Source organism: Cupressus sempervirens, chromosome 8 (genome assembly GCF_028749045.1).
Source record: "Cupressus sempervirens isolate cs-2001-9-10 chromosome 8, ASM2874904v1, whole genome shotgun sequence".
NCBI lineage: Eukaryota > Viridiplantae > Streptophyta > Pinopsida > Cupressales > Cupressaceae > Cupressus > Cupressus sempervirens.
The window spans coordinates 175,799,775-175,825,457 of NC_143125.1; the positions used below are offsets into that span (position 1 = coordinate 175,799,775).

Sequence of the window (25,683 nt, forward strand, 5' to 3'; positions counted from 1 at the left end):
TCAAGCAACAACATAGTACGTCATACACTGCAGCTAGTGGGAGGGGCACTGAACTTCTCATGGTTCTAATTAATCAACTAATGATTTTGATACACTCAATTTAGAGCAATATGATTCTTTGTAGCAATAACCCATGTGTAATTAGACTGATATTACCATTTTAACTCTTAAGGTTTGATGTTGAACCATCAATTCTTGTTGTCATGTAGTAAATCAATGTATAATTACATTTTGTACAAACTATGATTTTAATTTATATTTTTAGTACTTCATATATTATACAGACATATTTGACTGTACCATACATAGGTAAAATTATCAGAAAACTGAAGTCCCCAGACCTCAAACCAGCAACTTAGTGTCTATATTCTCACACAGGTTTAAAATATCAACAAACCGCCATAACCAAACCCTGAACTAGCAAATTAGTATGTATTTGTATAAAATTTAATTATTCCTCTCCTACACACTCATTAGTTAAAGATAATATTTTCCTCGATAAAAGTGAAGGGAAAGGTCACTGTGACATGAAAGTCTAGTAGAACAAAACGATAATATTTAGGCATCATAAAATCGAACTACCTTCATCAGAATTCAAGAAAGTGACACGTATAAATTTCTTAATTCAAATGTAAAAGAAGCCAAACAGATGGGAATCTTTACCAATGAACATAAAGAAAACACAATGCAATGACAAATAGATTACTTGAATTCAATCTTAAAGTAATGAATTATAATGAAAAATATTTATCAGGCAAGACCAATGGTGCCTCAATTACATCAAAGCCCAATCCACATATAGAAAATACAGCAGAGTCAGCAAAATATAAAAACCATACCATTTCCAAACATCTTACTGAGACTTTTTTCCTGGTAAGGCCGTGGTTGTGCTTGAGGCTTCAACTCCACATTCAGGTCAGGGTTAACCTGTTTAACGAGAAGGTATGATCTTCCAGCAAAGAAAAAACAGCATATGCTTCAACTACAAATAAATTACATATTATCCAGTAACATGTAAGATTGGATTTCAAAAATTGTTACAAATAAGTTCATTGAAAGGTATAAAGTGATGTCTATAATCATGGCGGGAACATCATCAACAACTAACATCATATCATTTCAATGCTGCAGCCCTGTGCAAAAGGAATGAAAAATCATGGGAAGAAATCAAGACAGACTGAATAGATAGAGAGAGAGAGAGAGAGAGTCCCTACAGAAATGAACCGCCATATATATATATATACCTGTGTATGTATGTATGTATATATGTATGTGTGTAGATATATATATCTACACACATACATACATATACACATGTGCATGTGTGTTTTTTAAATTAAACATAGAAAGCTATAATATTGACATGCATATTGACAAAGTAGATTCGTTTGCCCACTAGAAGAAGTGAAGGAACTTATATGCTTAAGACTTACAGTATCATTTCTGAAATCATATTCCTCTAGCATAGGATAATTTAAAGCATTTGGTAGGCAACGCTGTTTCACATTTTCAACCTACCATAATCAAAACCAAAATTGGTCAGAATCTTGGGAAATTCGTCACTAATATTATTGACAGATAGAAAGGACCAACAAAGCATATATCAAAACAGTAAGGCTGTTGACATAAATGATATGACCCATAAACTTATTTTTGAACTTTAAAATAAACTGCCCTTTCACCTGAGTGGGATCAATCTCAAATGAATGTGTTTCTTTTTCCTCGATCACTGCTGTGATATCCTCACTAGAGATAAGTTCTGTATGGCTTCCTCCCATTTCATTAGGAGCTTTGCTAATTGTAAACATATCCCCCCCTTGCATGTCAGAGACCTGAAAGTATAAAAAGATGTAGGATTGAGACTCAGAAAACAAATATTTTGTTATTATAAAAAATATGACGAACCTGGCTGCCAAAAGCCTTTCGATGTGTAGTTTAACAAAATAAAAAAATTAATTCATTTAAGAAGCCAAAAATATATTTTACAATTACTAAATATACTACAAAGTTGGCATTCAGACAGCTGCAAATAATAGGAAATGAACTCAATTGCAAATTAAGAAAAAACAAAAACAATATTGATAACAGTCAATGTAAAATGGCCCCAGTATCTCATCTTTATGCAACATCAAGGACAGTTCTACATTCAAATATAACTGGGTTGCAAAATATAATGCACTAGAATAGAGAAATCTTATAAACAAGGAGGGATAACACAGACCAATCTTACTTTTCAAGCGAAAAAAAAATTAAGGGGTTGACCCCACAGTGCAACAGTAGTTGAAAGCAATGTTAATAATACAATCATGGTTTTTAGTCTCATTGAGGTCTTGCAAAGACAAAGGTGGGAAAGAATGATGATGAAGGTCGGGGTGACATGCCTTCTAAATGAAGCAAGCATGGAACAAGAGGGGGAATGGCATGGCTTCTAAATGCAACAAGGATAGCACTTACTGGGGAGCACAGTGGATGTCAGATGGAGGAGGTTGCTGACTGCCCACATGGAGAAGGAATAAGATGGATCGTTGGAAGGAGGAAGATGGAGGGTAGGTTGACAGAGCATGACTGGAGGAGGAAGAAGAGGGCAGAGACAAAGAGGTCAAGTGCAGAAGGATAGAAGGGAGGCCAAAAAGGGGAGGCCGAGAGGAGATGCGGATGGGAAGGGAAGAAGAAAGAAGTGAAGCAGGAGAGGAGAAACCCACAGCTGTCCATTGGTGAGGTGTTAATGCCTCGTCATGTTCTTATAGATGTAGTCCACAATTGTGGCCCAATTGGTACAGGCTCCAATTAAAAGCACTCACCTATCAGAAAAAGAAAGAAATTAAACTTAAATTGATTAATTATGGTGCAAATCTTCTGAAAGGAATCCCAGGCTTCCTATGACAATACAAAAGCCTGTCAAATGTTCTCTAAGAGTGCCTATTGCTAAGTGAAAATAGAAAATACTCAACAACAAATAGAAGTGTTAATAAATATATATAATGTCTTGTAATAGCACTAAGGAAAATGTCATGTACACTTTTCTAAATAACTTAATTTAATATTAATATTGTAGGTTGTCCTAGTCACTTCATTTTTATAACCTATGTTCCCCCGAGTTTCCGGTACGGGGAAGGCGGGATGGGTTTCCAGGACGGCAAATATTTTTGGTAATTTGGGGGACGGGGGAGATGGCAAATGGGGACGGCTATATGTATAGGGAAATTTTAAAATATAAACTAAAATTTGCAAATATACATGTCATTCATATGAAACTAAGCGCAAAGCATGTCATTTAAACATTATAGAACCATAACATACAACATTCGAATGCCATCTAGGAAATAATATCTGATTTTAGTACTCAATTGTCAAAATGTGTATCAATATCAACGAACAATATCATAATGATAAACATGATAAATCTGAAACTCTAAATCTAAATATGCCTAAAGCTATACGCCCAAAGGCTATAGGGTTGCCATAAAGTAATAAGTATCAATGTATCATAATCATGTTCACATTCAACATAAAAAACATAACATAGAAAAATGAAGCAGACTGCTGCTCCTACTTGGCCTCTACCGCATTTGGAGGGGTGAGGCCCACCTTGGCGACCTAGTAAGGAGCGTTAAAATTATTTTTTAATATTCACTTTTTCATTTTTTTGCATTAAAAAAATGTAGTTAATTTTTTTAAAATAAAAATTATAAAATTATATTAAAAAAACATTTGGGGACAGCTGGCCGTACCCGGTATGATTGGTGGACGTCTAGGCGTCGCCTTTCTGTACCAACGGCCAGTCATACTCCTTTTTTCCCAACTGTCCTCGAGTTTCAGGGACGTCCCCTGGTAATTTGCCTTTTTTTGGGATGGCTGGGGGATGTCCCATACCCGTCCCCCCATCCCCGGGACGTCCTTGTTTTTAGGCGACACCATAGTTTATAACCCTAATATCTTTAATGCAAGGAAGGGGAAGATCCTTCCAAGTCACCATGAATGTCCTAACTTGGAATATTAGCGGTTTAAACGCCCCTAACAAGCAACAGGTCTTAAAACGTTGAATATAAAAAACAAAAGCAAAACTCATTTTATTACCAAAAACGAAGCTAGATAGGAATGATCTAGAGGGTTTAAGACAAAAGCTAGGATTTAGGGAGATCTGGGGATCTCCCTAAATCCTAGCTTTTTTTCCTTATCCTCCTTCGGACACGCAAATTATCCTTAATAAGGAAAAGGGAGGCTTTGATATTGCGGAATCTCCTGTAGGGAATGACTTGGAAGAGGGGGGATAAGATAAGTTGCACACACTCTCCACTTGGTTATAATGGAAACTGTTATGCTGCAGATCAAGGAAGGGAAGCTTTAGGATTCATCATGAATGCCTCCCTTTCAGCACACTCGAAGTTAGAGATAGTTGTAGACAAAACAAAGGGTGAGGAAAGTTCTTAGCAAAAACACAAGGGTAGAAACCACAGAGGCAGGGACCAGGGACTCCAAACGGGATAGGTCTTAGAAAGACATGGCAATAATACTTAATGAGGAAGGAGGAGGCTACAGAAGTGAAACAAGTCAAAGGAGAGAGGAAGAGGACTGCGTAGGAGGGGACCACCTAGATAATGACAAAGATATCCAAAAGGGAACATTATATCCATCAAGCCCTTCAAATGAGGAACCTGATAACCAAGCTAAAGTGGAGGAAGAGGTTAGGACCATTTCTAAGCATTTTTGTGAGTTTGTAGTTAATGAACTAATGAATGAATTTGGGGATGAAATTTGTGATGAGGAAGAACTACTAGATTAGAGGAATTGTTGATCAAGAAAATTGTGAAAGGTGATGATCTTAAGGAGAAACTGGAAGCGGAACAGCTGCTAGCAGAACTAGAAGATCAAAAATTAAACGATTAGGAACAAATGGGGATTGCCATGACTCAACCAAGTAAGAATAACCATGATTATGCAAAAACAAATAAAAAGAGGGGAAGAAAACCCCTACAGGAACTGAGAATAAGGGATGGATGTGCTCATAGTCAATCCAAATTAACCGACATCTTTTATGTAGGGAAAGGGAAGATCCTTCCCAAGTCACCATGGATGTCCTAACTTGGAATATTAGGGGATTAAACGCCCCTAACAAGCAATGGGTCTTAAAACGCTACATATCAAAAACAAAAGCAGAACTGATTTTATTACAACGAATGAAGCTAGAATTTAGGGAGATATGAGGATCTCTAGCTAGCGGAGCCTCAGAAAGTTTAACTTTCATATGGGACTTGAGGTTTCTGACTATAACATCTTTAAAAGATCATGGAAATTGGAGTTGTGGCTTTAGTAAGAAGCTCCCAAATGAAGTTGAGCTTTAATATTTTTAATGTGTATGGCCCTATTCAAAATGTGGAGAAAAACAGAGTCTGGAAAGAGATTGAAGAAAAATAAATTGTTTAGAAAGGAGAGATTTCAATCATAGGAGGGGATTTCAATACTATAACTAAGGCAGTAAAATGGGGTGGAACTTAGAAACTCCCTAAAGAAAAAGTAGATTTTAATGAATGGACTAATAGATATTGCCACTTCTAGGGATTCAACACTTGGAATAATAGTAGAAAAGGATTCAGCTTTATTGCGGAGAACTTGGATAGATTTCTTTTAAATGTGGATATGGCAGAACTACCCTTTACTTTGGAATCAGAAGTGAAACTCATCTCAAGTTCAGATCATTCACCAATTGAATTATGCATCATAAAGGATAAAAAGCCAAACAATTAAAAGGCCCTCCCTACCCGAAATAGACATGGAACACCTTGTCCAACCACTAAGCATCCTGGTACTTAATTCACCACTTGACAACACATGAGCTATTAAATAATTTCTTTAAAAGTAATAAAATTATCATATCAAATTTGATTTCGTTTTCTTGTTATTGCAGAACTTTCCTTCCACCTCTTCACCCTTTTTCTTGGCCAACCAACTGGGTGAGTCCTGGGTGTCTAATCATAAAGGATATCAATTCATCTGTTGAATCTCGGCTGATGGAAGTAATATTTCAGTACTGGCACAATACAGTCCTTAAGACTCAAGAAACTTTAGAGGATATAAATCAAATCTGAAAGAAAAATTGAAGTAAAGAGGAAACCATAGCTCGACATGTGTATGTGGTTCAAACTTAACATGGTGAAATATCTTGGTGTACTTGATCGAATGTACTATCGATAGACTTAAATTACCTCAAGGCTAAGCATCATTATTTGGAAATCATGGAAGTTATTCTTGCATCTATACTTTTGAATGCAAAGCATATATCAAATTTAGAAGGACTGATCACGTAACCTGTTCAATGGAAGAGAATGGGTCCTTGCTTGACTTTGAAAGGCCAGCTCTCGAAATCGGCTCCTTAAATACGGGATTTTGGTTTGAATACCATACAATTATTAGAAACAAAACCTCAGTTCTACTTCAATATCAATCGCAGGGAAAAGGAAAGAAAATAAGAAGAGGAAATGGAAGTAAAATCCAAAATTAAGATGTCCACTCTCCAATGTATGTTCGAACATATATAACATACGGAATAATGAAGAAGGCTTAAGGAAGTCGCGACTCTTGGTAGCAATTATAGAAAGGATAATCGACTTCTTGGTTCACCGGTTTTTAAAAGAATGATGCCAAGTGTATTCCTCATCTCTCATAGAGATTTATATTTACAAGCAAGAATTCAAAGGTCTCTTAATCAAAATAATAATTTATAATTATAATTTTATATATATATATATATATAAATTTTGAATGGTGACATCATATTATTATTGTGTCCAAGGTTATACCTATTAGGATATGCATGTCTAAATATGTGTATACTTGAGAGGTTATTTATCTTCATATCCTCTCAATGTATACACATATTTATATATATGTATGTTAATAGAGATGAGCTTGAATAATTTAATACTATGATGGCACCATACATATATATATATATATATATATATAATGAAATGATGAGAATGCAAACATAAACCATTTAAAGGTACGTATCTAGCTCATGCGTATCCAATGTGTGTATCTTGTTATGCAGTTGCTAGGTCCTCAACTATGGTAATTCAAAATTCATACCCATTTGCCCAGTGATGGTGATGCCCTTGTGCCCAATTCTTTTCTGACAATGCTTCTACCCCTTTGGCGTGCTCCCTACAAGGAAATTCTCCACAGTTAAATCATATTACCATAACAAGTTATTAATCATAAATGATCATAACGGCTAACCGCCCTTTCAATTCCCATGAATTCAAGATAAATAACCAACAATCCGCAATATCTTTAAAAATATCATCATAATAGTTAACTAGCATGTCATCTTCATATGAAATTATAACGATTAACCATCTTATCATTTCACATGATTATAACAAATTTCAACCATCAACTGACTTCACGTGAAACCTCAACGGCTATATGAACATTTTAAATTGGGTCAAAAATTGGAAGGTGACATTTTCCCCCATTTTATGCTTGTAGAGTAACTTAGATTTATTTCTATTGTATTCTTATCTAACTAAGCGGGAAAAACACCCTTTGGAGTAGTAAATTGATCATCATGCTCCTTAAGTTATGTTTTCTCAGTTGAGGAATGACTACATCGCTCTATTAGATGTATTTTCTAATGATTTAGATGTATATTTTATTTTTGTTTGCGAAAATGCTTTTATCACTTTACATTTCATTTCTATGACCTTTTTGTATTCATGTTTCATGACTTTTCAGAGCCTTATCCATAGCATACGTGCAAGATGTAGTGCTTAGATTATATACAGATCCTGATTGACGGGAGAAGAAGGGAAGGACGAGGAGCGACCGAAAAGGAAGGCAGAAAATGTAACTTGGGACTAAAAGCTGATTATCCAGATGTATCTATGAACTTAACAATGTATCAAGGCTTAGACCATTTATCATCAATATATATATATATATATATATATATTGCCAAGGTTCCATTTCAAAACAAGTTGACTTCAAAACAAGTTGACTTCAAAACAATTGGCCACTAGATTGCAAAAAAAATCTATGGAAATGGGTGGCACTACGCAATAGAGATGCTATTTATGTGAACTTGAATGTTACAGCAACAACAAAAGCTAATGCACGCATTTATGTCATGAGCAACAATGTACAAGTATGTAAGGGATTATCACTTGAAAAGGAATTAAAATATATAAATCATGGGCTACGTTGACAGCCAAAGTCTTGCAACTCTCACTTCACAATTGAGCACTTCTACTCCTACTAGTACTTGGACTGCCCTAGATCCATAAGTTGCAGGTTGTTCTACTTTTCCATCTAGTTCAGTAGTAGACACAACAGAGCCTAAGAAGAAATGTAGAATGACCACTAGTAATGTTGCAAACATGGTAGCATCACTATCCAATGTGCAAAATAGTGATGAGGTAGACGCCATTGCCAAATTCTTCTTTCTCAGTGGCATTCTATTCCATTTGGTTCACTATTCTTATTACAAGGAGATTGTGGCAAAAAAAATCAAAAGGAAAACCATCATATGTGCCATCAAGGGAGACAAAAGTGAGGACAACAACAATTCCAAGATTAGTATTCCAATTGTAAATATAAATGCTACCTGGGTCCCTAGCGGATGTAGCATAATCATGGATGGTTGGATGGATATAAAGCATCACCCATCATTACCACTATGGTCACATGTACAAAATACCCTTACTTCCTTGAGGTTGTTGACTGTTCAAGCATCAGAAGGATTCTGATTTTCAATTCCAAATGCTTAGAGATACTATAGAGGGGGTTGCACCTCCAAATGTGGTGCAAGTAGTGATAGATACAGAATGAGTGCAAATTTGTAAAGCTAAAAAGAAATGTTGTCTTCAGTGCTGCTCATTTTGTTCTTAGTTTGTTCATGGCTTTGTGTCACTTTTGGACATTTCTAATGTCATTGGACTCCCTCATATTTTATTTACTTGTATCACACATATACTACACTTGAAGTATTGGCTGTGCTTGGTGCTTTCACGTATTACTCTGAACTGTGCTCCTGAGGAGCTTATTCTGGTTGGTCAATTCTCAGCTGTTCATATGAGCCATACTTGTACATTTTTCTCCAATATTTAAAAATGACATTTATTGGACGGCTGCTGATATCCACCATTAGTTACAAATTCACAATCAAGCAAACACTAAGTCCTATCATCTTCTAAGCTTTGCCTTGTGGAAGTGAGCTTGAGTTTACTTGACATTTTACAAACTGAACTGTACCATCAACCACAGAAAGTGTAGCTCTGTCTAGATTTCTCTCTGCATTTGCTTATATTGGTAACTTTTTTTAAATGAATGTTAAATATCACACCTCAGATGAAAGTATTCTTGACCGAGCAATAACAGCATCCCTCAATAAGGTTTTCAGAACCTGCACATGTCAGATATTATATTGAATTTCAACAACAATATGTAGAACCCTTAATTTGTAGCTAAATATATATAGAGCAAAACTTGAAAAAGATTGGAGTATACAATACCTCTGGATATGGAGATTCCACAAAGTAACGGTTCTTTTTCAATACAAGTTTGACCTTTCCGTAATTTGCAGTTGAGCCATTAATGAAATCAATTATCTCTTTAGGAAGTTTTGTCTTGGATAACTTATTGAGGACAGTGATAATTGTTTCAGTTTCAAGACCAACAGAAACAGCCGCATAAAGTGAATGAGGTGTCAAATTATACTCGTGCATGGATTCTGGTCTGCATGGAACATGTGTTTCCCATCATTATGGCCATCCAAGCAATAACAAAATAAATATGGAGGAAAAATCATATAAACATCTATGTCTGTGGCGATAGATCTTAATTTACCTACAAACAGGTTCTGCAATTGCAATTAGAAAGTCGTATGCTTGCTTATAAAGTTGAGAGAAGGTCTCCAAAAAAATGCGTCCATCGGCACAAACCCATAGTGGTCTGTTAAAATGATCAGGTTTCAACTCCAACTTGGTAAAATCTCTTTTGTTTATACCTTCTCCCTCACCTGTTTATTACCTAAATTGATCAGCTCTAATTGCAATTAACTCGGTCCAAAGCATTCATAAGTTAAACCAAAGAAGAACTTACCATCTTGATATTCCTCTTCATACTCCTCCACATAATCCATGTCATCATCTAAAATTGGCTCCTCCTGTTCAGTGCCTCAGTTGATTAGATAAATATCAATAATGAGATTATTTTAACTAAAGATACAACTTAATCCCATTTTGTGACGCTTTTAAAAATATTTCAGATCAACGAAAACTTGTTTCTCATAAAAACGGTACTTTAAAAATCTTCCAAGGATAAGAAAACCAATCAGTATCCGTCTGAATGCAAATGAATTAAAATAGAGTCTCTACAAGCAAGCAATGGTTGGTGATTCTTGGTTAAAATCTACTACTATTCTCTAAGATGCAAATGAATTAAATAGAGTCTCTACAAGCAAGTGATGGTTGGTGATTCTTGGTTAAAAATCTATTACTAATCTCTAAGATAAACTAGAAGAAACTCACAAGTCCTCCCAATTGGGCAGTTGAAAGTTACAGATTGGAATTTAAATGTCCATTAATTATCCTCTGTATAGATGAATTCTCTACTATAAGAATCTCTATGTGTAACAATGTTTATGAAAATCAGAAGCAGACTATTGTCCTGAAACCATGCTTCAGTCTTTTAAGGACTTTATATAATAAACCAGATAAAGCCGAGAGAGCTAATAGACTTGTCAGCACTCTCAGAGGTTATATTGCAGATTCCTCAGTTTATCACAATTTTCATACTGCCTAATGTTTTCTCTTTGTTGCCAGCTCCAGCTCTACGTAATACTACCAATATCATGAGAAAGTACCTTGCGCAAAGCATATATTCAGGATTTGACAGCTAATGTTATTGACACTTCAACACAAATTATTTGCATGCTAATATAACTTCATCATAAGATTGTCTCCTTAAAAGTTTTTGCTTGGGATTTAGATTTTACTTCTGTTATCCTCCATAAGCATGTATTAATTTCTGTAAGTATCTTCAGTATAACAATAATTAATAAAAACCTGATGGGCAATCTTCTAAAATCATGCCCGAATTTTTTTTAAATAATATAATATATTAAAAACATCAGAAGAAAGGGAGAGATTGAAAGTTCTCTCAGCACTGTCAAACATGTCTATTGTGGCTTTGCCCTCATTTGTAGGTACTGATATAGTTGATTAGTGTAATATCCCTTGTTGGGACCTTAATTTATCTTATATTTCTTGATTAGGGTTTGGCTTGTAATGTTCTTTCCCTAATAGGATTAGTTGTTCATCTTATTTGATTTAAGCTATCTATAACTCTCCTATCCAACCTTATTAGTAATTCAGCTCAAAGACAAAAAGGCTTAGTTACCGATTCGGGATACAAATCCAATTTGGGCACGTGAATCGGATCTGTGGATTTGTGATTTTTTTTCCCAATTAGGATTCGTGGAGGGTTCATGAATATATATATATTTCTCTCAGTTTTTAGTATATATAATGCATAGAAGGGTCATTTTAGGACTAGAAAGCAAAAAATATATTTTAAAAAATCATATTAAATAATTTAGACCCACTTAAACCCGTTGATCCTTGAAGATTCACGCTGATCCTTGAGGATCCGTGCCTGGATTCATGCAGATCCAGGCAAGATCCTTGTTTTACACAATGGCTTTGTCCGAATTCGTACATCCGAGCAGGATCCTTGTTTTACACAGTGGTTTCATTCGGATTCGTACAAACCCAAATCTGGATCTGGCCTCTAGGGCACAAATCCGGTAACTAAGCAAAAAGGAGTAAATGTTATCCAAGTTGCCTAGATACCAAATTGCTATGGATTCCCTCAAAGTTTATAGATCACGCTCTTAAGCCTTTCCTGCTACAATGCTCTCAAGGTGCTTAGGGTTGTTGACCCCCACCATATTTTGGGACAAAGATACATTGCTTGCATTTATACAAGCCCCTCCATGGTAACATTTCAATCTTCACTTGTTAGCCAAATAGTAATAAGATCCAAGTATGTATATATCCATATAATCTCGATTGTCAATAATAATACATATATCATTTTGATTGTTATTGAATAATATATATAACACTATATATAAAATATTGGACTCATTATTATTATCAAATATTTACTATATATATCAGCCCGGATAATGTTAAGAAGTTAGCTTGTGTGAAATTGAATCCTCAAGTTAACATTACATAACTGATTCATTAATTGTATATATATATATATATATATATATATATCTTATAATTATTATATATATATATATATATAATATTATACACATACATATATACTTAAGATTATATTAAGAATCTACGTAATGTAATCATAATCAAATTGCCGATAGCACATTATGTTAAATTGTAGTTCAGTCAGATTGATATAATCATGAGATTCATTATAAATGGTAAATCATCATTAGCTATATATTCTTTATACATACATATTATTATATATATAATATATATATTACATATTATATTATATATATAATAATTTATATATATATATATATATGGTTAGTTATATTAAATATACTAACCAATGATGATTAACTATAGAGACATGTCTCTTTATGAGACATGTCTCCTCCTTCTCATATTTAGCAAATCTGCAATTGGAACACATCAATAACAATGGCAATGTTATTACATTTGCAGAGATCCTAAAATTTAGCATGGTATCAGAGCCAACTGCAAATGTAATAAAGAAAAAGTAAACTAAGCATCTAAATCAAATGCAAAATATTAAAATCAGAACAGTTATAATGAGCACTTGGAAGTAGAAAACAATGGTGATTTAATTTGACTTCATTCTGAGGTACCTATGATAGTTTGTATGAAGTGATGCAATCGCAGATGTATGGAGTGTTAATCAAAAGGATGCATCATTTTCCCAGTCACAATTCGGATACCGATCTGTATTCAAAATCCTTAAAGCAACTGTGGCAACGTAGATTATAGGAATTTTGATTCGACAGTGAGAAGCTCGAGAATATATATGTTAAGAGAAAGATTTTCATTTTGGACAAATAATGCAATACAGACAAATAATTCAATGAAAATTGTTTACAAAGTTTCAATCCAATGTAGTTGGCAATAGTATTTAAAATAATCTACAGCAATCATTCCTCAACATTGGCGAACAAGAACATATGTTTGCGTGCAGACCATGGGAGGAATGAATATCCATGAGTAGACTTGAACATGGGTGTGTACACTTAGTAAATGAAAGGATAATACAAAGGAAGCTAACCTATTAATCATAACCACTTGTGGTAATAATCACTTATTGAGAGAATATCAATAATCATCAGCAAACAATTAACAAATGAAGAACCAATTAGGATTTGAGAAGTGTGAAATGCTGAGAGACATCTTTGTAACATCATGTCTAATTGTTCCCAACATCTGGTATAAGAAATCATTTTAATCATTGAATAAGAAAGGAGGATAGTTATGGATGAAAAGAGAAGCTTCAGTTCGAAGGAGAATATCACATGTTTACCTTATCTTATATCTGCTCTTTTGAGAGAACTGCCTAGTGACTTAACTGGTGACACCTGATCTAAATGTGGTGATTAGATGCAACCCAAGGATTGTACATTTATAGACTCATATCATATGCTTCATTCCATTATATATTAAATTGGATCTGCATAGCACAGGACAAGTGCCTTCAGCCTTATCAGTTATAAGCAATCCAATGACAATCTGAAATAGCAAATTTGAGGACTCAAATTGCCATATCAGATGAGTACAAACCATTGTTAGAAAGCAGTAAACTCAATCACACTAACTATATCAGATATAGCATCATCATATTTTTTCATTCATTGAGTATAAAACAATTGCATACTAGACATTACAATCAATTTTATATGAATCATACATCAAAAATAGCAGTTGGTAACTGTTGCAACACCCATTACTTAATTTTATTATAATTAATTGCTACAATAAGAAAGAGAAGCAAATAGTTGTCCCTATTTCTTGGCTTACTCAAGTATGAGACATTACAGAAAGACACTCAAGCAATTCATATCCGTTCAAACGAGTTGTAGACAATGGATTTGGTTTCATTGTAAATCTTTTTCCTGTAATGGTTTCCAATTACTACGCCTAATATTGCTCTCCTGAACTCCCCTCCTTCCTGGTTGATGATTATCTCTAGATATGTGCCGTCGGCTTGTGAGAGGAGAGTCGTGACTTTAGTTGCGGGCCTTGTATTTATTTCCAATAATATATAATTCAAGTTATGTAATAATATCTCATTATTTTTTTTAATTTCATTTAGTATTTTTATTAGCTTTAAATATATATTTAACAAATAATATATTTTTAATGGTATATAAAGTATTATAATGTCTAACTAGTATAAATGTTTATGTTCATTGTTTACAATATATTTAATTTATTTATTATTTATCTATAATGATTATCTTTTACTATTGTTATATTATTTATTTTCACACTTTTATTATTATTAATAATTTAAATATTTTATCTTATAATCGTTGTCTATTGTTGTTAGACCCTATTTAGAAATTGGACATGAAACTCCACCCTTCCCCAAATTATTTGTACACAAGCAATTGTCAATCACTATGAGATGTCTCTATTGTGAACTCCAATAACATCCTATATTAAAATTTTGAGTCTAATAGCTTTGATCTCAAATCAATTTCAGAATGAGTCCAATTTATTCTCATATTTTGGATTACCAATATAGAGTTAAATAGTGAACAGATACAGCAGAAAAGCGGGATACACATTCAGATACATGAAGACACAAAGCATACACAGAGTAGACAAATTAATGCAGGAAGACACAACAAGTATACGCAAGGTAGAGGTATGAATGCATGAAGACATGAAGCATAAACAGCAATTTAATATCCTCCTCTAATAATTGATTGAGATGACTAAATAATTCAAGATAAAATAATAAGTCTTAACTAAGTTAAATTGATATTATCTAATAACTAAAGTAATACTAAATGATTAAAAGCGGTAGATTGTAAATTGAATATATCAACTATATCTCATGAAAATAATATATTATTTCCCATCATTTTCTGAATGTGCTTAATGTATATAGAAAATACAGAATACAACTATCATCAAGAAGACGAAGCAATTCAATCTAGATTTCATATGGTGTCTACAAAAATGGGAATTATAAGTCTAATAAAAATTTATGAAACCTTTTTTGAGCTACTTGATGTTCATTTGATCTCAATAATATTGTTAGAAATAAGTGTGGAGACAGTTTTTTGTCATACTATTCATAGACCTAATATATCTAGTTCATTGCATACCAATGACACTTGTAGGTACACTGATGTGGCAGCATGAACCAGTGCTCAGTTCACTGGGAGGCCTTTCAATTATAGTTATACTAAATTTTTTGCAAGAGTTGAGCTTAGATAATAGAAAAACAATTCTTGAAAGATAATTTACAGTGCGCAGATTCCAACATAATAAGCACTGAATCAACACAACAATAAAAGCAGGACTAACTAATGTCAACTTGAACAAACCCTAGAGACTTGAAACCATCAAGAGAACTAGCTATGACTGTCCACACATGCGTATGAAAAAGATAAAACTAAAGAACTGTGGATATCGGCACGTGAATAAAACAAATTTTAAATACAGTAATCAAACAAGTAAACTAATGAGACCACAAAAAAACTTTAACCCCCATTTCAAGATATCAAATAGAAGGTACCCAAGAGCCTAGAGTTCCTTTTGCAAAAGAATACAAACCTATGTCACTTCTTGACAATGAAGGGGACAAAACTAACATGGGATCTGCTCACTAAATCTATGTATTCCTAAGGGATTGTCAGCCTCTTGAACAACAAATTTAAACCACAGTGGTAACATTCTCTCAATAGTAACATATAACCATATTCCCAGGCTCGGACCCGGAGTGTACTCAGCAAGCCCAAAAAAATTGACTCCGCAAAAACCCAGCATCTTAGGGAGTACTAAAAATTAAAATTACTAAAAAAACATATTTTTTGCAAAATTCAATTAGACATCTCAAAAGAGAAAACCCATGGTTTTATGGCACAAAAACATGGGAAAAATGTGTTTTAACCAGCATCTAACCCCCATTGACATTCTTATTCATGTTTTTCCTGTGTTTATAAAACTCACAAGTTAAATTTGTAAAATATCATAAAGCAAAAAAAAATCAAAGAGTACTTGGCTCAGAGAGCACTCGCAAAGTTTGCAAACTATGCATATAACCACACACCAGTTCCAAAATGTAAGCAGTTATTATATCTCTTCATTTTCTATACTGAGAATATAGCTGTACTAGAATTGGTAGATGAAGCAAAATAGTAAGTATTACAATGAGAGTTAAAAGTGTTTGTTTATTTAACAGGAGTATTCCAGAGATCATGACATGAATAATGAGACACTCCAAAAAATATGGTAGCCCCCTACTTGCGATAAATAAATTATAGATAAATAGTTAGCAAAGCCAAGGTTTTTCTCCAGTAGATCTGCAATGGCTGCATTACTTTTATTGGAATTTCCAGTATCAAGAAATCCTTGTGTGTCAACTTCTTAATAAAGTGTGTCATTCTGTTGAATGGCCATATCTTTTCTCTTTCTAAAGGATTTCCTCAGTTCCTCTCTTGCTACTACAAGTTGCTAATCACAGCAGATCTTCAATTGCAGACAAGAGCACCTCTAGTGTAAAAGAAATTAAATGTTGGAGGAACTAAACCAGTTCTATTGCCTAAAACTTAAATTTCCATTAGCATTAATTCCATTCTCTCCACAGTGTTTATCAGAAGATTCTTGATAGGATATATTTCGACTAATTAAGATTCTTCCAGATGCAACGCCTTGTGAGAGTCTTTAAAATAATCCATTTTACTTGCTGGCACAATAGAATTTCACAGACAAGCAAACAAGTAGCATGAGAGTCATACGGATTGTAGACCTGATAAATCAATAAGCAATCACACTCAGAACTGCTGAAGGTTGATTTTCCAAAGATTTGATAAAAAGATCCATCACATTGTTTAAAGTTCTTTGTAGATTATCCTGATATGGGCAAATATGGTTTGCACTGGACCATAATAGCCATGAAGAGCATTCTCTTAATAACTTTATATGGACAGAGAACTAGTATGTCAGTATTACGAACAAAAAAGGATGTCATTTCAGAAAGACCAACCCAATTAAATACCTTCAAGAATTCTTCAAAGAAAACCAAAGGAACTACAAAATGCAGTAACAAATAATTCTCTGTCTGATTTTAATTTTACAGGCTTTATTCATGTTCATATTTTAGAACCTGGAATAATGAAGCTCAATGTTATTTGGCTTCCATATGATAGAGAGCAAAATTTGCCTAGCTAACAGAATCTGTGTGATATTCTGTGCTGCATCCACCAATAGCTGTAAACAACTACTGCTAGTGGAGATACCCAAGAGGATGCATGTGTATTTGGTACCAGTTAAAATATGGACAAAATTGAGGAGTGTCGAGCAATATTTTGGTGTACAGCCAAACTGCGATAAAAGGCATTTTTGGCGTTACATAACTTCCACAAACCCAATCTTTTAGGTGTATTCATCTCTTCCGTTCTTGCAATATGTCTTACAAAGTTTTATTAGTCTTTGGTTATTCTCTAGCCATGTTTTCCTGTAAGTGTCCTATTTTATTGGTTTAAAATTTAAAGCTTGTTAGACCTAGGTAGTTTGCCCTTTTTTATTTACACCATGGTGCTTTTTGTTGTTTCAGAGTGGACTTTGAATCTTTTTCAGAATAACTGGTTAGTACCTAAACAATGGCATTTGATGATTTCTTGGTCCATACCTGTAGTACAGTTTTGAAGGGAAAATTTACATTCAAAATGGTTGGTTTATATGAAAAATCTAAGAGAAATTAAGAAACAACCTTTCTCGAGGTTTTTTGCTTCTTACTGGCACGATGCTTGTCACCTGTACATGAGGAAAAAAAAATATAAATAAGGTTGATTTACTTATGTACAGTTTAGATTACATCACAAACCCTTTCTATGGTTAAATAGCATTAAACATTCAACTCTAGCATATAGATAGCATTTGGATCAAAGCACAGAAAAAACAACCCTTTGACCAATTAAGCAAACACGAATAAGCATGAAAGGGGAACTTAAAGAAAAGAGTACTATACCATGTCCAGCCATCTTGCCCTGATAAAGCTTCCAAACAGAATAATTTATGAAACTGTCAAGAAACATTTCAAAGTATCACTATATTGTGCTTATACTCTAGCAGCGTAACATTTACAAGCTACTTTTCACTATTTTCAAAACAAAAAATCACATTCAACTGTCAGCTCCCCAAAACATAAACCATATTTGCGTAAAATGTTTCTCCATAACATCAATATTAATCAGAAATCATGTGGATTTCCTCAACTACAACCCTTAATTTCCTGGCTTTTTATATGTAAAAAATTGTCAATCATAAAAGTTTTGATAGAAAAATCCCTCAAGATTTTCCCAGCACTTCGAACAAAAACAATCAATATGTCCCTTCTGAACCCAAAAAGAACTACAGACAGTAACATCAAAATTAACAGAAGTGTACCTAGTGGGTTTTCTTTTGTATTTGTATTAACGCCTAACACTACGGTTGTTAGTTAAGTTGTCAGTCCCGTCTGCGATCAGTTTCGGTTTCACAGGCTTGATCCCCAGAAAAATATCAGGGGACGTGGGAGGGGAGGTGGGGAGAGTGGGGCCGGGGAAGGGGCATTGTTTTGGATTCATCTATATACAACAGAGGTATATATAGATACATGCGTATTATACTAGCACTTGTACCTCACAGGTCCAAGGGTTAAGCCGATTGCTAAATATTCATTATTTCTATCAAAATTGTTTTTGCATTCCATCTTTGATATGAATTATGACACTTAGCAGTGCCAAGGTGTCTTCACATTGAGATCTAGTATATAACCAAGCATATTTGTTTAAAATATAGTCAACCAAAATAGTGACTACGAATTCTGAATCTAGCTATTCTTCACAAATATCAAGAAATATAATAATGGACTTCGGAAGTCATGTCAAGAATACATAAGATGAGAAAAGAATAATGAAGGAACAACACTTGTTCCCAGATGGAACAAGAACCTTTCAATGAAAAGCAAGGAAGAAATATGCAAGTTCACTATGGACAAAGAAGTGAAAATTGGCTGGGAAGAGATCAGATGTGATGTATTGGTTGCATAATTAATATTGTATTAAGGAAATGGTTAGTATATATGAAGAGGGAAAAACTCACTGGTAATGATTATATAAACATGATAAACCAACGTGTGAATTTATGATTGGTAAGTGAAAGTTTTATATCAGTTCATAAAATATTAGTCTCCCGTTCTCTAAGGTGTTCAAAAAAAACCAGTAGAGAGGCAAGGAGATATTGCAGAAAGCACAATCAAATAAAATGGAGTATAAATGCCATCGTGAGAACCCCACAAAAAAGAGAAAACATATTGTACAACTTTGAAAGGCATAAAATCTCTTGTTCAGTGCATGGACGTGATAATCGGCATTCGAACTTTGATGCCTACTAGTTGATATTCTCAAGGCAGAAAGTGGATCATCTAGGCATTTTGTTGTAGTAGATTTAAGATTGGGCATTTTGCTTCGGTGGGGTTGTGAAAACAGCAATGGGAGTCTCAAATCAGGAACCAAAGAATGTTTTGGAGTATGTTCATTCACATTGATGAAAGACAATTCTGATCTTTACTCATTTGATGGATTTTTTAGAATTTCACCTACTTTTGACTCGCAGAAGCGCCTGATTAGGGGCATAGATATTTCCAAATACAATTTTCTGTAACTACATCTTGATGATCACTGTTCCAGGTGACATCTCTTAAATATACATGCAGTTTCGTTCTTTTCTCTCTTAAACCTATTGATTTTTTTCGCATTGTATCATTACTCTGGACATCATATATGCATTTTTTTGTCTCTTTCTTATTTTGCCCAGTGTTTTTGCATTGTATCAGTGGCAGATTGAGCCATGCTTCATAAATAGTTTTCTTCAGACTGTCTTTTAGATTCTTGGCGGCCCTGGGACATTTTAAAGGCCATACTGATACTTATAGTCATTGCATCTAGTTGATGTCATTGTATTTTGGTAGGGGTAACTTAACAAAAACAGCATTGATTTGCCCGACCTTATCATTGCAGCACAATTTAACAAGCCACAATGTTATGTAACTACATCTTGATGATCACTGTTCCAGGTGACATCTCTTAAATATACATGCAGTTTCGTTCTTTTCTCTCTTAAACCTATCGATTTTTTTCGCATTGTATCATTACTCTGGACATCATATATGCATTTTTTTTTCTCTTTCTTATTTTGCCCGGTGTTTTTGCATTGTATCAGTGGCAGATTGAGCCATGCTTCATAAATAGTTTTCTTCAGACTGTCTTTTAGATTCTTGGCGGCCCTGGGACATTTTAAAGGCCATACTGATACTTATATTCATTGCATCTAGTTGATGTCATTGTATTTTGGTAGGGGTAACTTAACAAAAACAGCGTTCATTTGCCCGACCTTATCATTGCAGCACAATTTAACAAGCCACATTTGTAGGAATCCTATTTTTTCAGTTCTCTCATCTTATCAAAGAATAGAAGTTGGCACACATCTCAACTTTTACTTTAAGCTCTGCACATAAATTCTTGGATCTGCCTCTTAAAGAGGTTTCCACAAAAATGACTTGTCAAAGTGTGACCTAGGGTAAGGACATCTCCAATAGAGTGTTAGCATCAGAATTGAAATGCATATGCACGATAAAATTGCATGATTAGTATATGCTATACTTGATGTTTGAATTTGTATTTTATAGGTAGAAAGAGCAGTTTATCTGATGCACAACTACCTAAACTGGAAAAATAGATTACAAATGTATCATTCAAGAAAATTAAGTTAATTAACAGGTTAGGCTCAAAGCTCTTGGCCAAGCACTTTGGTGAAAAAATCTGCTGGCTAACATGAATCTTCTTTAGAAGATCGATTACTTTGAAAGGTCTCAAATTTGGACCGAATTGAGGCTGTTATTTTGACAGGTCTTTAATTTTTGTTCCAATTTAACTTATTACTTTGAGACATCCCAAATTTGGACTTGTTTTGCCCATGGCGAATCTGCATTTTCCAATCACGATGCAATCACTCTACCTGCAATGCTGCAATCTGAAATTGGAGTAGTCAACTTGGTAGATCGTCAAATAGATTCTGCAATTTTCAACTTGGTAGATCCTCCCCTGTGCAACACAATTGGACTTCCTACTAGTGGGTGGGTAGCCATCAGATTCAAAGCAGACAATTCAGGAGTATGGTTTGTGTATTGCCATTTCAAAGTTCATTCAAACTTTCGAATCAACATAGCATTTCTTGTGAAGACTGGACCAGGGAAGTCACAAAAACTACATCCCCCTCCTGACAGACAACAATGCCGAATCAACTTTTCTTTGTTTTCTATATAACATAGAAGTGCATAAATCTTTTCGTCAAAAAATCTTTTTCTGCCATTACAATTACTTAATTTTCTTCTGGTTTATTCTCATGAGATAAAACACGATCATATTACTTTTCCCCGATTCAGGCTACCACGCCTTTGTAAAAACTCATTATTTTAATTTATATCGTATAGACTCCAGCATCTTGTTAAAAAGAAAAAAACTAATCGATCATTCTAACCAAATACGCTTTCTTAGACCTCAAGTGCCATTTCCACTGAATCTCTCATGAGGAGCATACATGTCAATCAACTAGTACATCGTTTGTCACGTCTTCGAATTAAAATCACAAAATAAAACCCATAATCTAAGATCATCAAAATTGGAGCTTAATGTTAAAGTCTGGGGAATAACTAACAGTGGGCAAGGGTATCAATAAAATATCTGAATTATGAGGATCAACCAACCCATCCTTGTAAGAACATATTGGAAAAACAAATGATAAAGTACCGAAACATGCATACCTTCAGATAGCACTGTCACACATATTATGAGCCCTGAAATTGGGCCTGCGCACTGGAGCTGGTGTATCTGATAATTATCCTTTTATTCCGTTCAATCTCCTCGCGGTGTCCACACACAGAAAAATTATTGAATAATTCTCTGTAGGTTTGTGCTCTGCCTCTCATCCCAGAACAGTCCGGCACGCAACTCTTTGGCCCAGCATGCGGCTCTTTCGCAAGTATGTTGGCGGTACGTGGCCTCTCAATCCATCATGACTGGTCTGATTCGGCTAGCAGGTCCGCGGGAAGACAAGCAACTTCGTGGCGGGTATTGTGGGAGTGTCCGGAAAGAAATTATGCATCAGGGAAGATCTGGCCAGCAGACTTTTTTTAACGACATAAGACAAATTATCGATGCCCAGAGTGAAAAGCCCATGGGTTTTATTAGTCCCTGCCTTTTTAAGAGGCACGAGACGTGTTTTTTTTCCCAGCAAGCTAATTAAAATTTGTAGCAAAGTATGTAAATGTCATAAAGTTTAAGCGCATATATTTAAAAATTCTATATATGAAATGAAAATTTTAGAATTTCTATTGGTCGAGAGGTATTTTGCAGGGGTTTTAGAGATTTTTATTATTATTCATAATTCATAATTAATTTTGTGATCATTATGTCAGGTTATTTTATGGGAATTTGGATAAGGGTAAACAGCTGTCGATTTTAATAAATAAAGAACAAAAATAGCTGCCCACCATTAATGCACATTAATTACATTTGAGAACTATGCAAGTCAGTGCTATGTATTGAATAAAATGGTTTAATTAGGAAGAAGACAGCCATTGTATGCAGGAAATTGAAGAATTTGAGTCTGGCCATTGCTCTGCAAGAAGTGTTAATAGTGTCCAGATAAAGCGGAAGACCAGGTACGCAGCTATCTCTCTGTCAAGCAAAAGCTATTACTATATTTGTTTCCTGTGTGATTATTTTTACTGAATAAATTGATTGCATTTGTGCATTATTTTGCAAGTGTGTGCAAAACGTATGGAACTAGGGTTTCCATGATTACATTTGTGCATTATTTATTTGAAGTTATGATTTCTTTTGAGACTTGTAGCTTTTGGTGGGAATGCCTAGTTCCTTCCCTGTGTAAAATGATAAAGTAAGTAGTTTGAGGGTTTGAAGAACAGACTCTTCACCCAATGCATCTCCACTATTGCAGAGCCCAAAGCATGACTGACTTGCGTAATAAAGGGCGCCTGCTCCATCACTAGTAATCTTGTTGCCCTTCCATCTGAGCTCTACCACCATAGTCTCCTTAAGCCCGCTCGGCCTAAAATGTCTAACAATTGAGTGTCCATGTGACTACCCAGAGACTGCTGCTTGGCCTGCTTATGTACTCGAGCCTTGAATTCTTCGACAAATCTACCATTACAGCAAAATATTTGATCTGAAAGCCATTATTAGGCGACACTTATGTCAGGTTCCATGAGCATATGCAGCCATTTCTCTTCCCTTTGTTCTCGTGTTCCTCTAAAATTTCTATGTTTTCCCCCTTTTCCCTACTGTTGAAAATGTGACCAAGCGAATGAAACAGAAGCCCATATTCGTTTGTAAGAGCAGTTGTAATTTGTAAATAAATCTACAAAAAGATGGGGGTTGTCCATGTACTATTAAATGTTATGAAACCAGGCGATGTGGAGACGTGTCCTCAATAGTAGGGCACGAATCTACATCTTATTATGTTTAACTAAAATTTAAAGTTAAATGTCAACAAACATTATAAAGTAGTTTTTTCCACTTTTTACATTTTTTTAATAATTCAAAGTGTTCTTTATCTACTTTACGCATCTCTAGGGCAAGACAGATATTTTTTAATTGAGCCATCTTTCATTAAATTACCATTATGAGTTAGTCGATGGCTAGAGATCCTCATCTTGTGATTGTTCTTCAAAACCCTCTATCAAATCCTCCTCCTCTTGGTTAGGAATCAAAACCCTCCTCTGCTTAATGACAGTTACAAAACTCATAAACTCGAATTCTATGCTTGAAAACCCTAGGAGGCCAGCTCTTCTACGCTTGGGTGTCCAAGACGAGCACTTTGTGGAACATTTTCCAGCCAAGGCATTCTACACAACCAATTCAATTTCACTCAACTTTGTTGAAACACAACTTACTATTCCCATAGAAATAATAAACCCTTATTTTCTTTTTAAAGTTACGGAGTTTGAGCTTAGATTAGTCTAATTCTTTTTAATAAACGATAACATTTAATATTTTTAATATTAGTTTTTTATAGAAAATTATTTGTAATTTAAAATATTTTATAATTTATTGTATTAAAAAGTTGTTAGTCCTCTTTTTAATTTTCTATTCAAAATTGAAAAATGTAGTTATATAATCAATAAGAAATAAACAAAAATAATTAAAAAATTTATAGACTTGGAATGTTTTTTTATAATATTCTTAAAAGTCACGATTTCAAAATGCCTTTTGATTTGGGGGAAAAAAATGTAAACAATAAATAATTGAATAAAGTTTTAATATATCTTTAAAATATTATTTTAACTAATTATTTATTCATATTATTTGTACTAATTATTTATTAACACTAAGAAGTTTTAAAATAGTGACACGTTTATATTTATACATTTTTTATACAAAAATTTATACATTTTTTAATATTTTATAGATTTAAGTTTATATAATACCAAACTACATAGTTATGTATGCAACTTATAACTAAATGAAAGTATATTAACGGATAATAGTAATAAAAAATTGTAATATTAACCACATGATAAAAACAAATATTTTATAATTCAAAAAAATAGTAAGAAGAAGAAATGTCAATTTAGTATAATTTAAAGTATGTCACATGAGAATTATTAAAATGTGAATTTGAAATATTATTATTTTTTAAAATTCAAATTCATAAAAAAAAAATTCAGTTTAACTTATAATAGAATAGGAGATAGTCTTTAAACTATATTTAACTTTACTTTACATGTATATAAAACTTATAATTTTGTTCAAGGATATCTTCGTTTTAACATCTATAAATCTATTTGAAAATTGTGCCATGGTCTTGCTTTCTTCGTTTTTAAGATATTAAATATTAAGAAGACAGTTCCACCATGCTTGCTCTAGACTTTAGCCAATGAGTATGTTATTATTATTCAGTATACTTTTATATTTGAGTCATATTTGCGAATTATTTTTGCTTTCAAGACATTTGTTATTAGCCTTTCTTTGTTCATGCTAATTATGCTATTTCTCTTTTCTCATATTGCTTTGTTACTTCCACAGGTAATAGTTGTGCAATTTTCTACGTCACAATCAAAAGTCGCAAGCAACAGAAAACACAATTTTCCTTTAGGTAGACTACCTTACCAAATCTCACTCGCTCAACATCAAAAGTTTCATTTATTTACCTTCTACTTTTAGCACTGAAATCACATAACGCTTGGAAAACATTATGATTCTAAAAATTCTATTGTTTTAATCTACACTTCTTGCAACAACTTAGTTTCAATAAGTTCTTTTGCTTTAATGCATATACTCTGCTATTTTCATCTATTGTATTCATGCTTGTGTTTTTACTTACTTCAACAGAGCTTTTACCATTGAAATCACATAACGCT

At 33.8% G+C, this 25,683-nt stretch overlaps 1 protein-coding gene across 1 annotated transcript in view; it reads right to left on the bottom strand.

Moving 5' to 3' along the window:
* LOC149542122 (general transcription and DNA repair factor IIH helicase/translocase subunit XPB1-like) overlaps positions 1–22,460 on the bottom strand; it is a 58,899-nt gene extending 36,439 nt beyond the window's left edge. Inside the window, exons 1-10 of the mRNA XM_089797165.1 lie at positions 22,066–22,460; positions 18,232–18,284; positions 17,974–18,017; positions 10,099–10,162; positions 9,844–10,015; positions 9,510–9,732; positions 9,341–9,400; positions 1,683–1,832; positions 1,434–1,514; positions 840–927 (exon numbers count right to left, since the gene is read on the bottom strand). Of these exons, the coding sequence (XP_089653291.1) occupies positions 840–927; positions 1,434–1,514; positions 1,683–1,832; positions 9,341–9,400; positions 9,510–9,732; positions 9,844–10,015; positions 10,099–10,162; positions 17,974–18,017; positions 18,232–18,244 (895 nt within the window). The 5' untranslated portion in view covers positions 18,245–18,284; positions 22,066–22,460. The remainder of the gene's footprint in view (positions 1–839; positions 928–1,433; positions 1,515–1,682; positions 1,833–9,340; positions 9,401–9,509; positions 9,733–9,843; positions 10,016–10,098; positions 10,163–17,973; positions 18,018–18,231; positions 18,285–22,065) is intronic.
* Between the last annotated feature and the right edge of the window lie 3,223 nt (positions 22,461–25,683).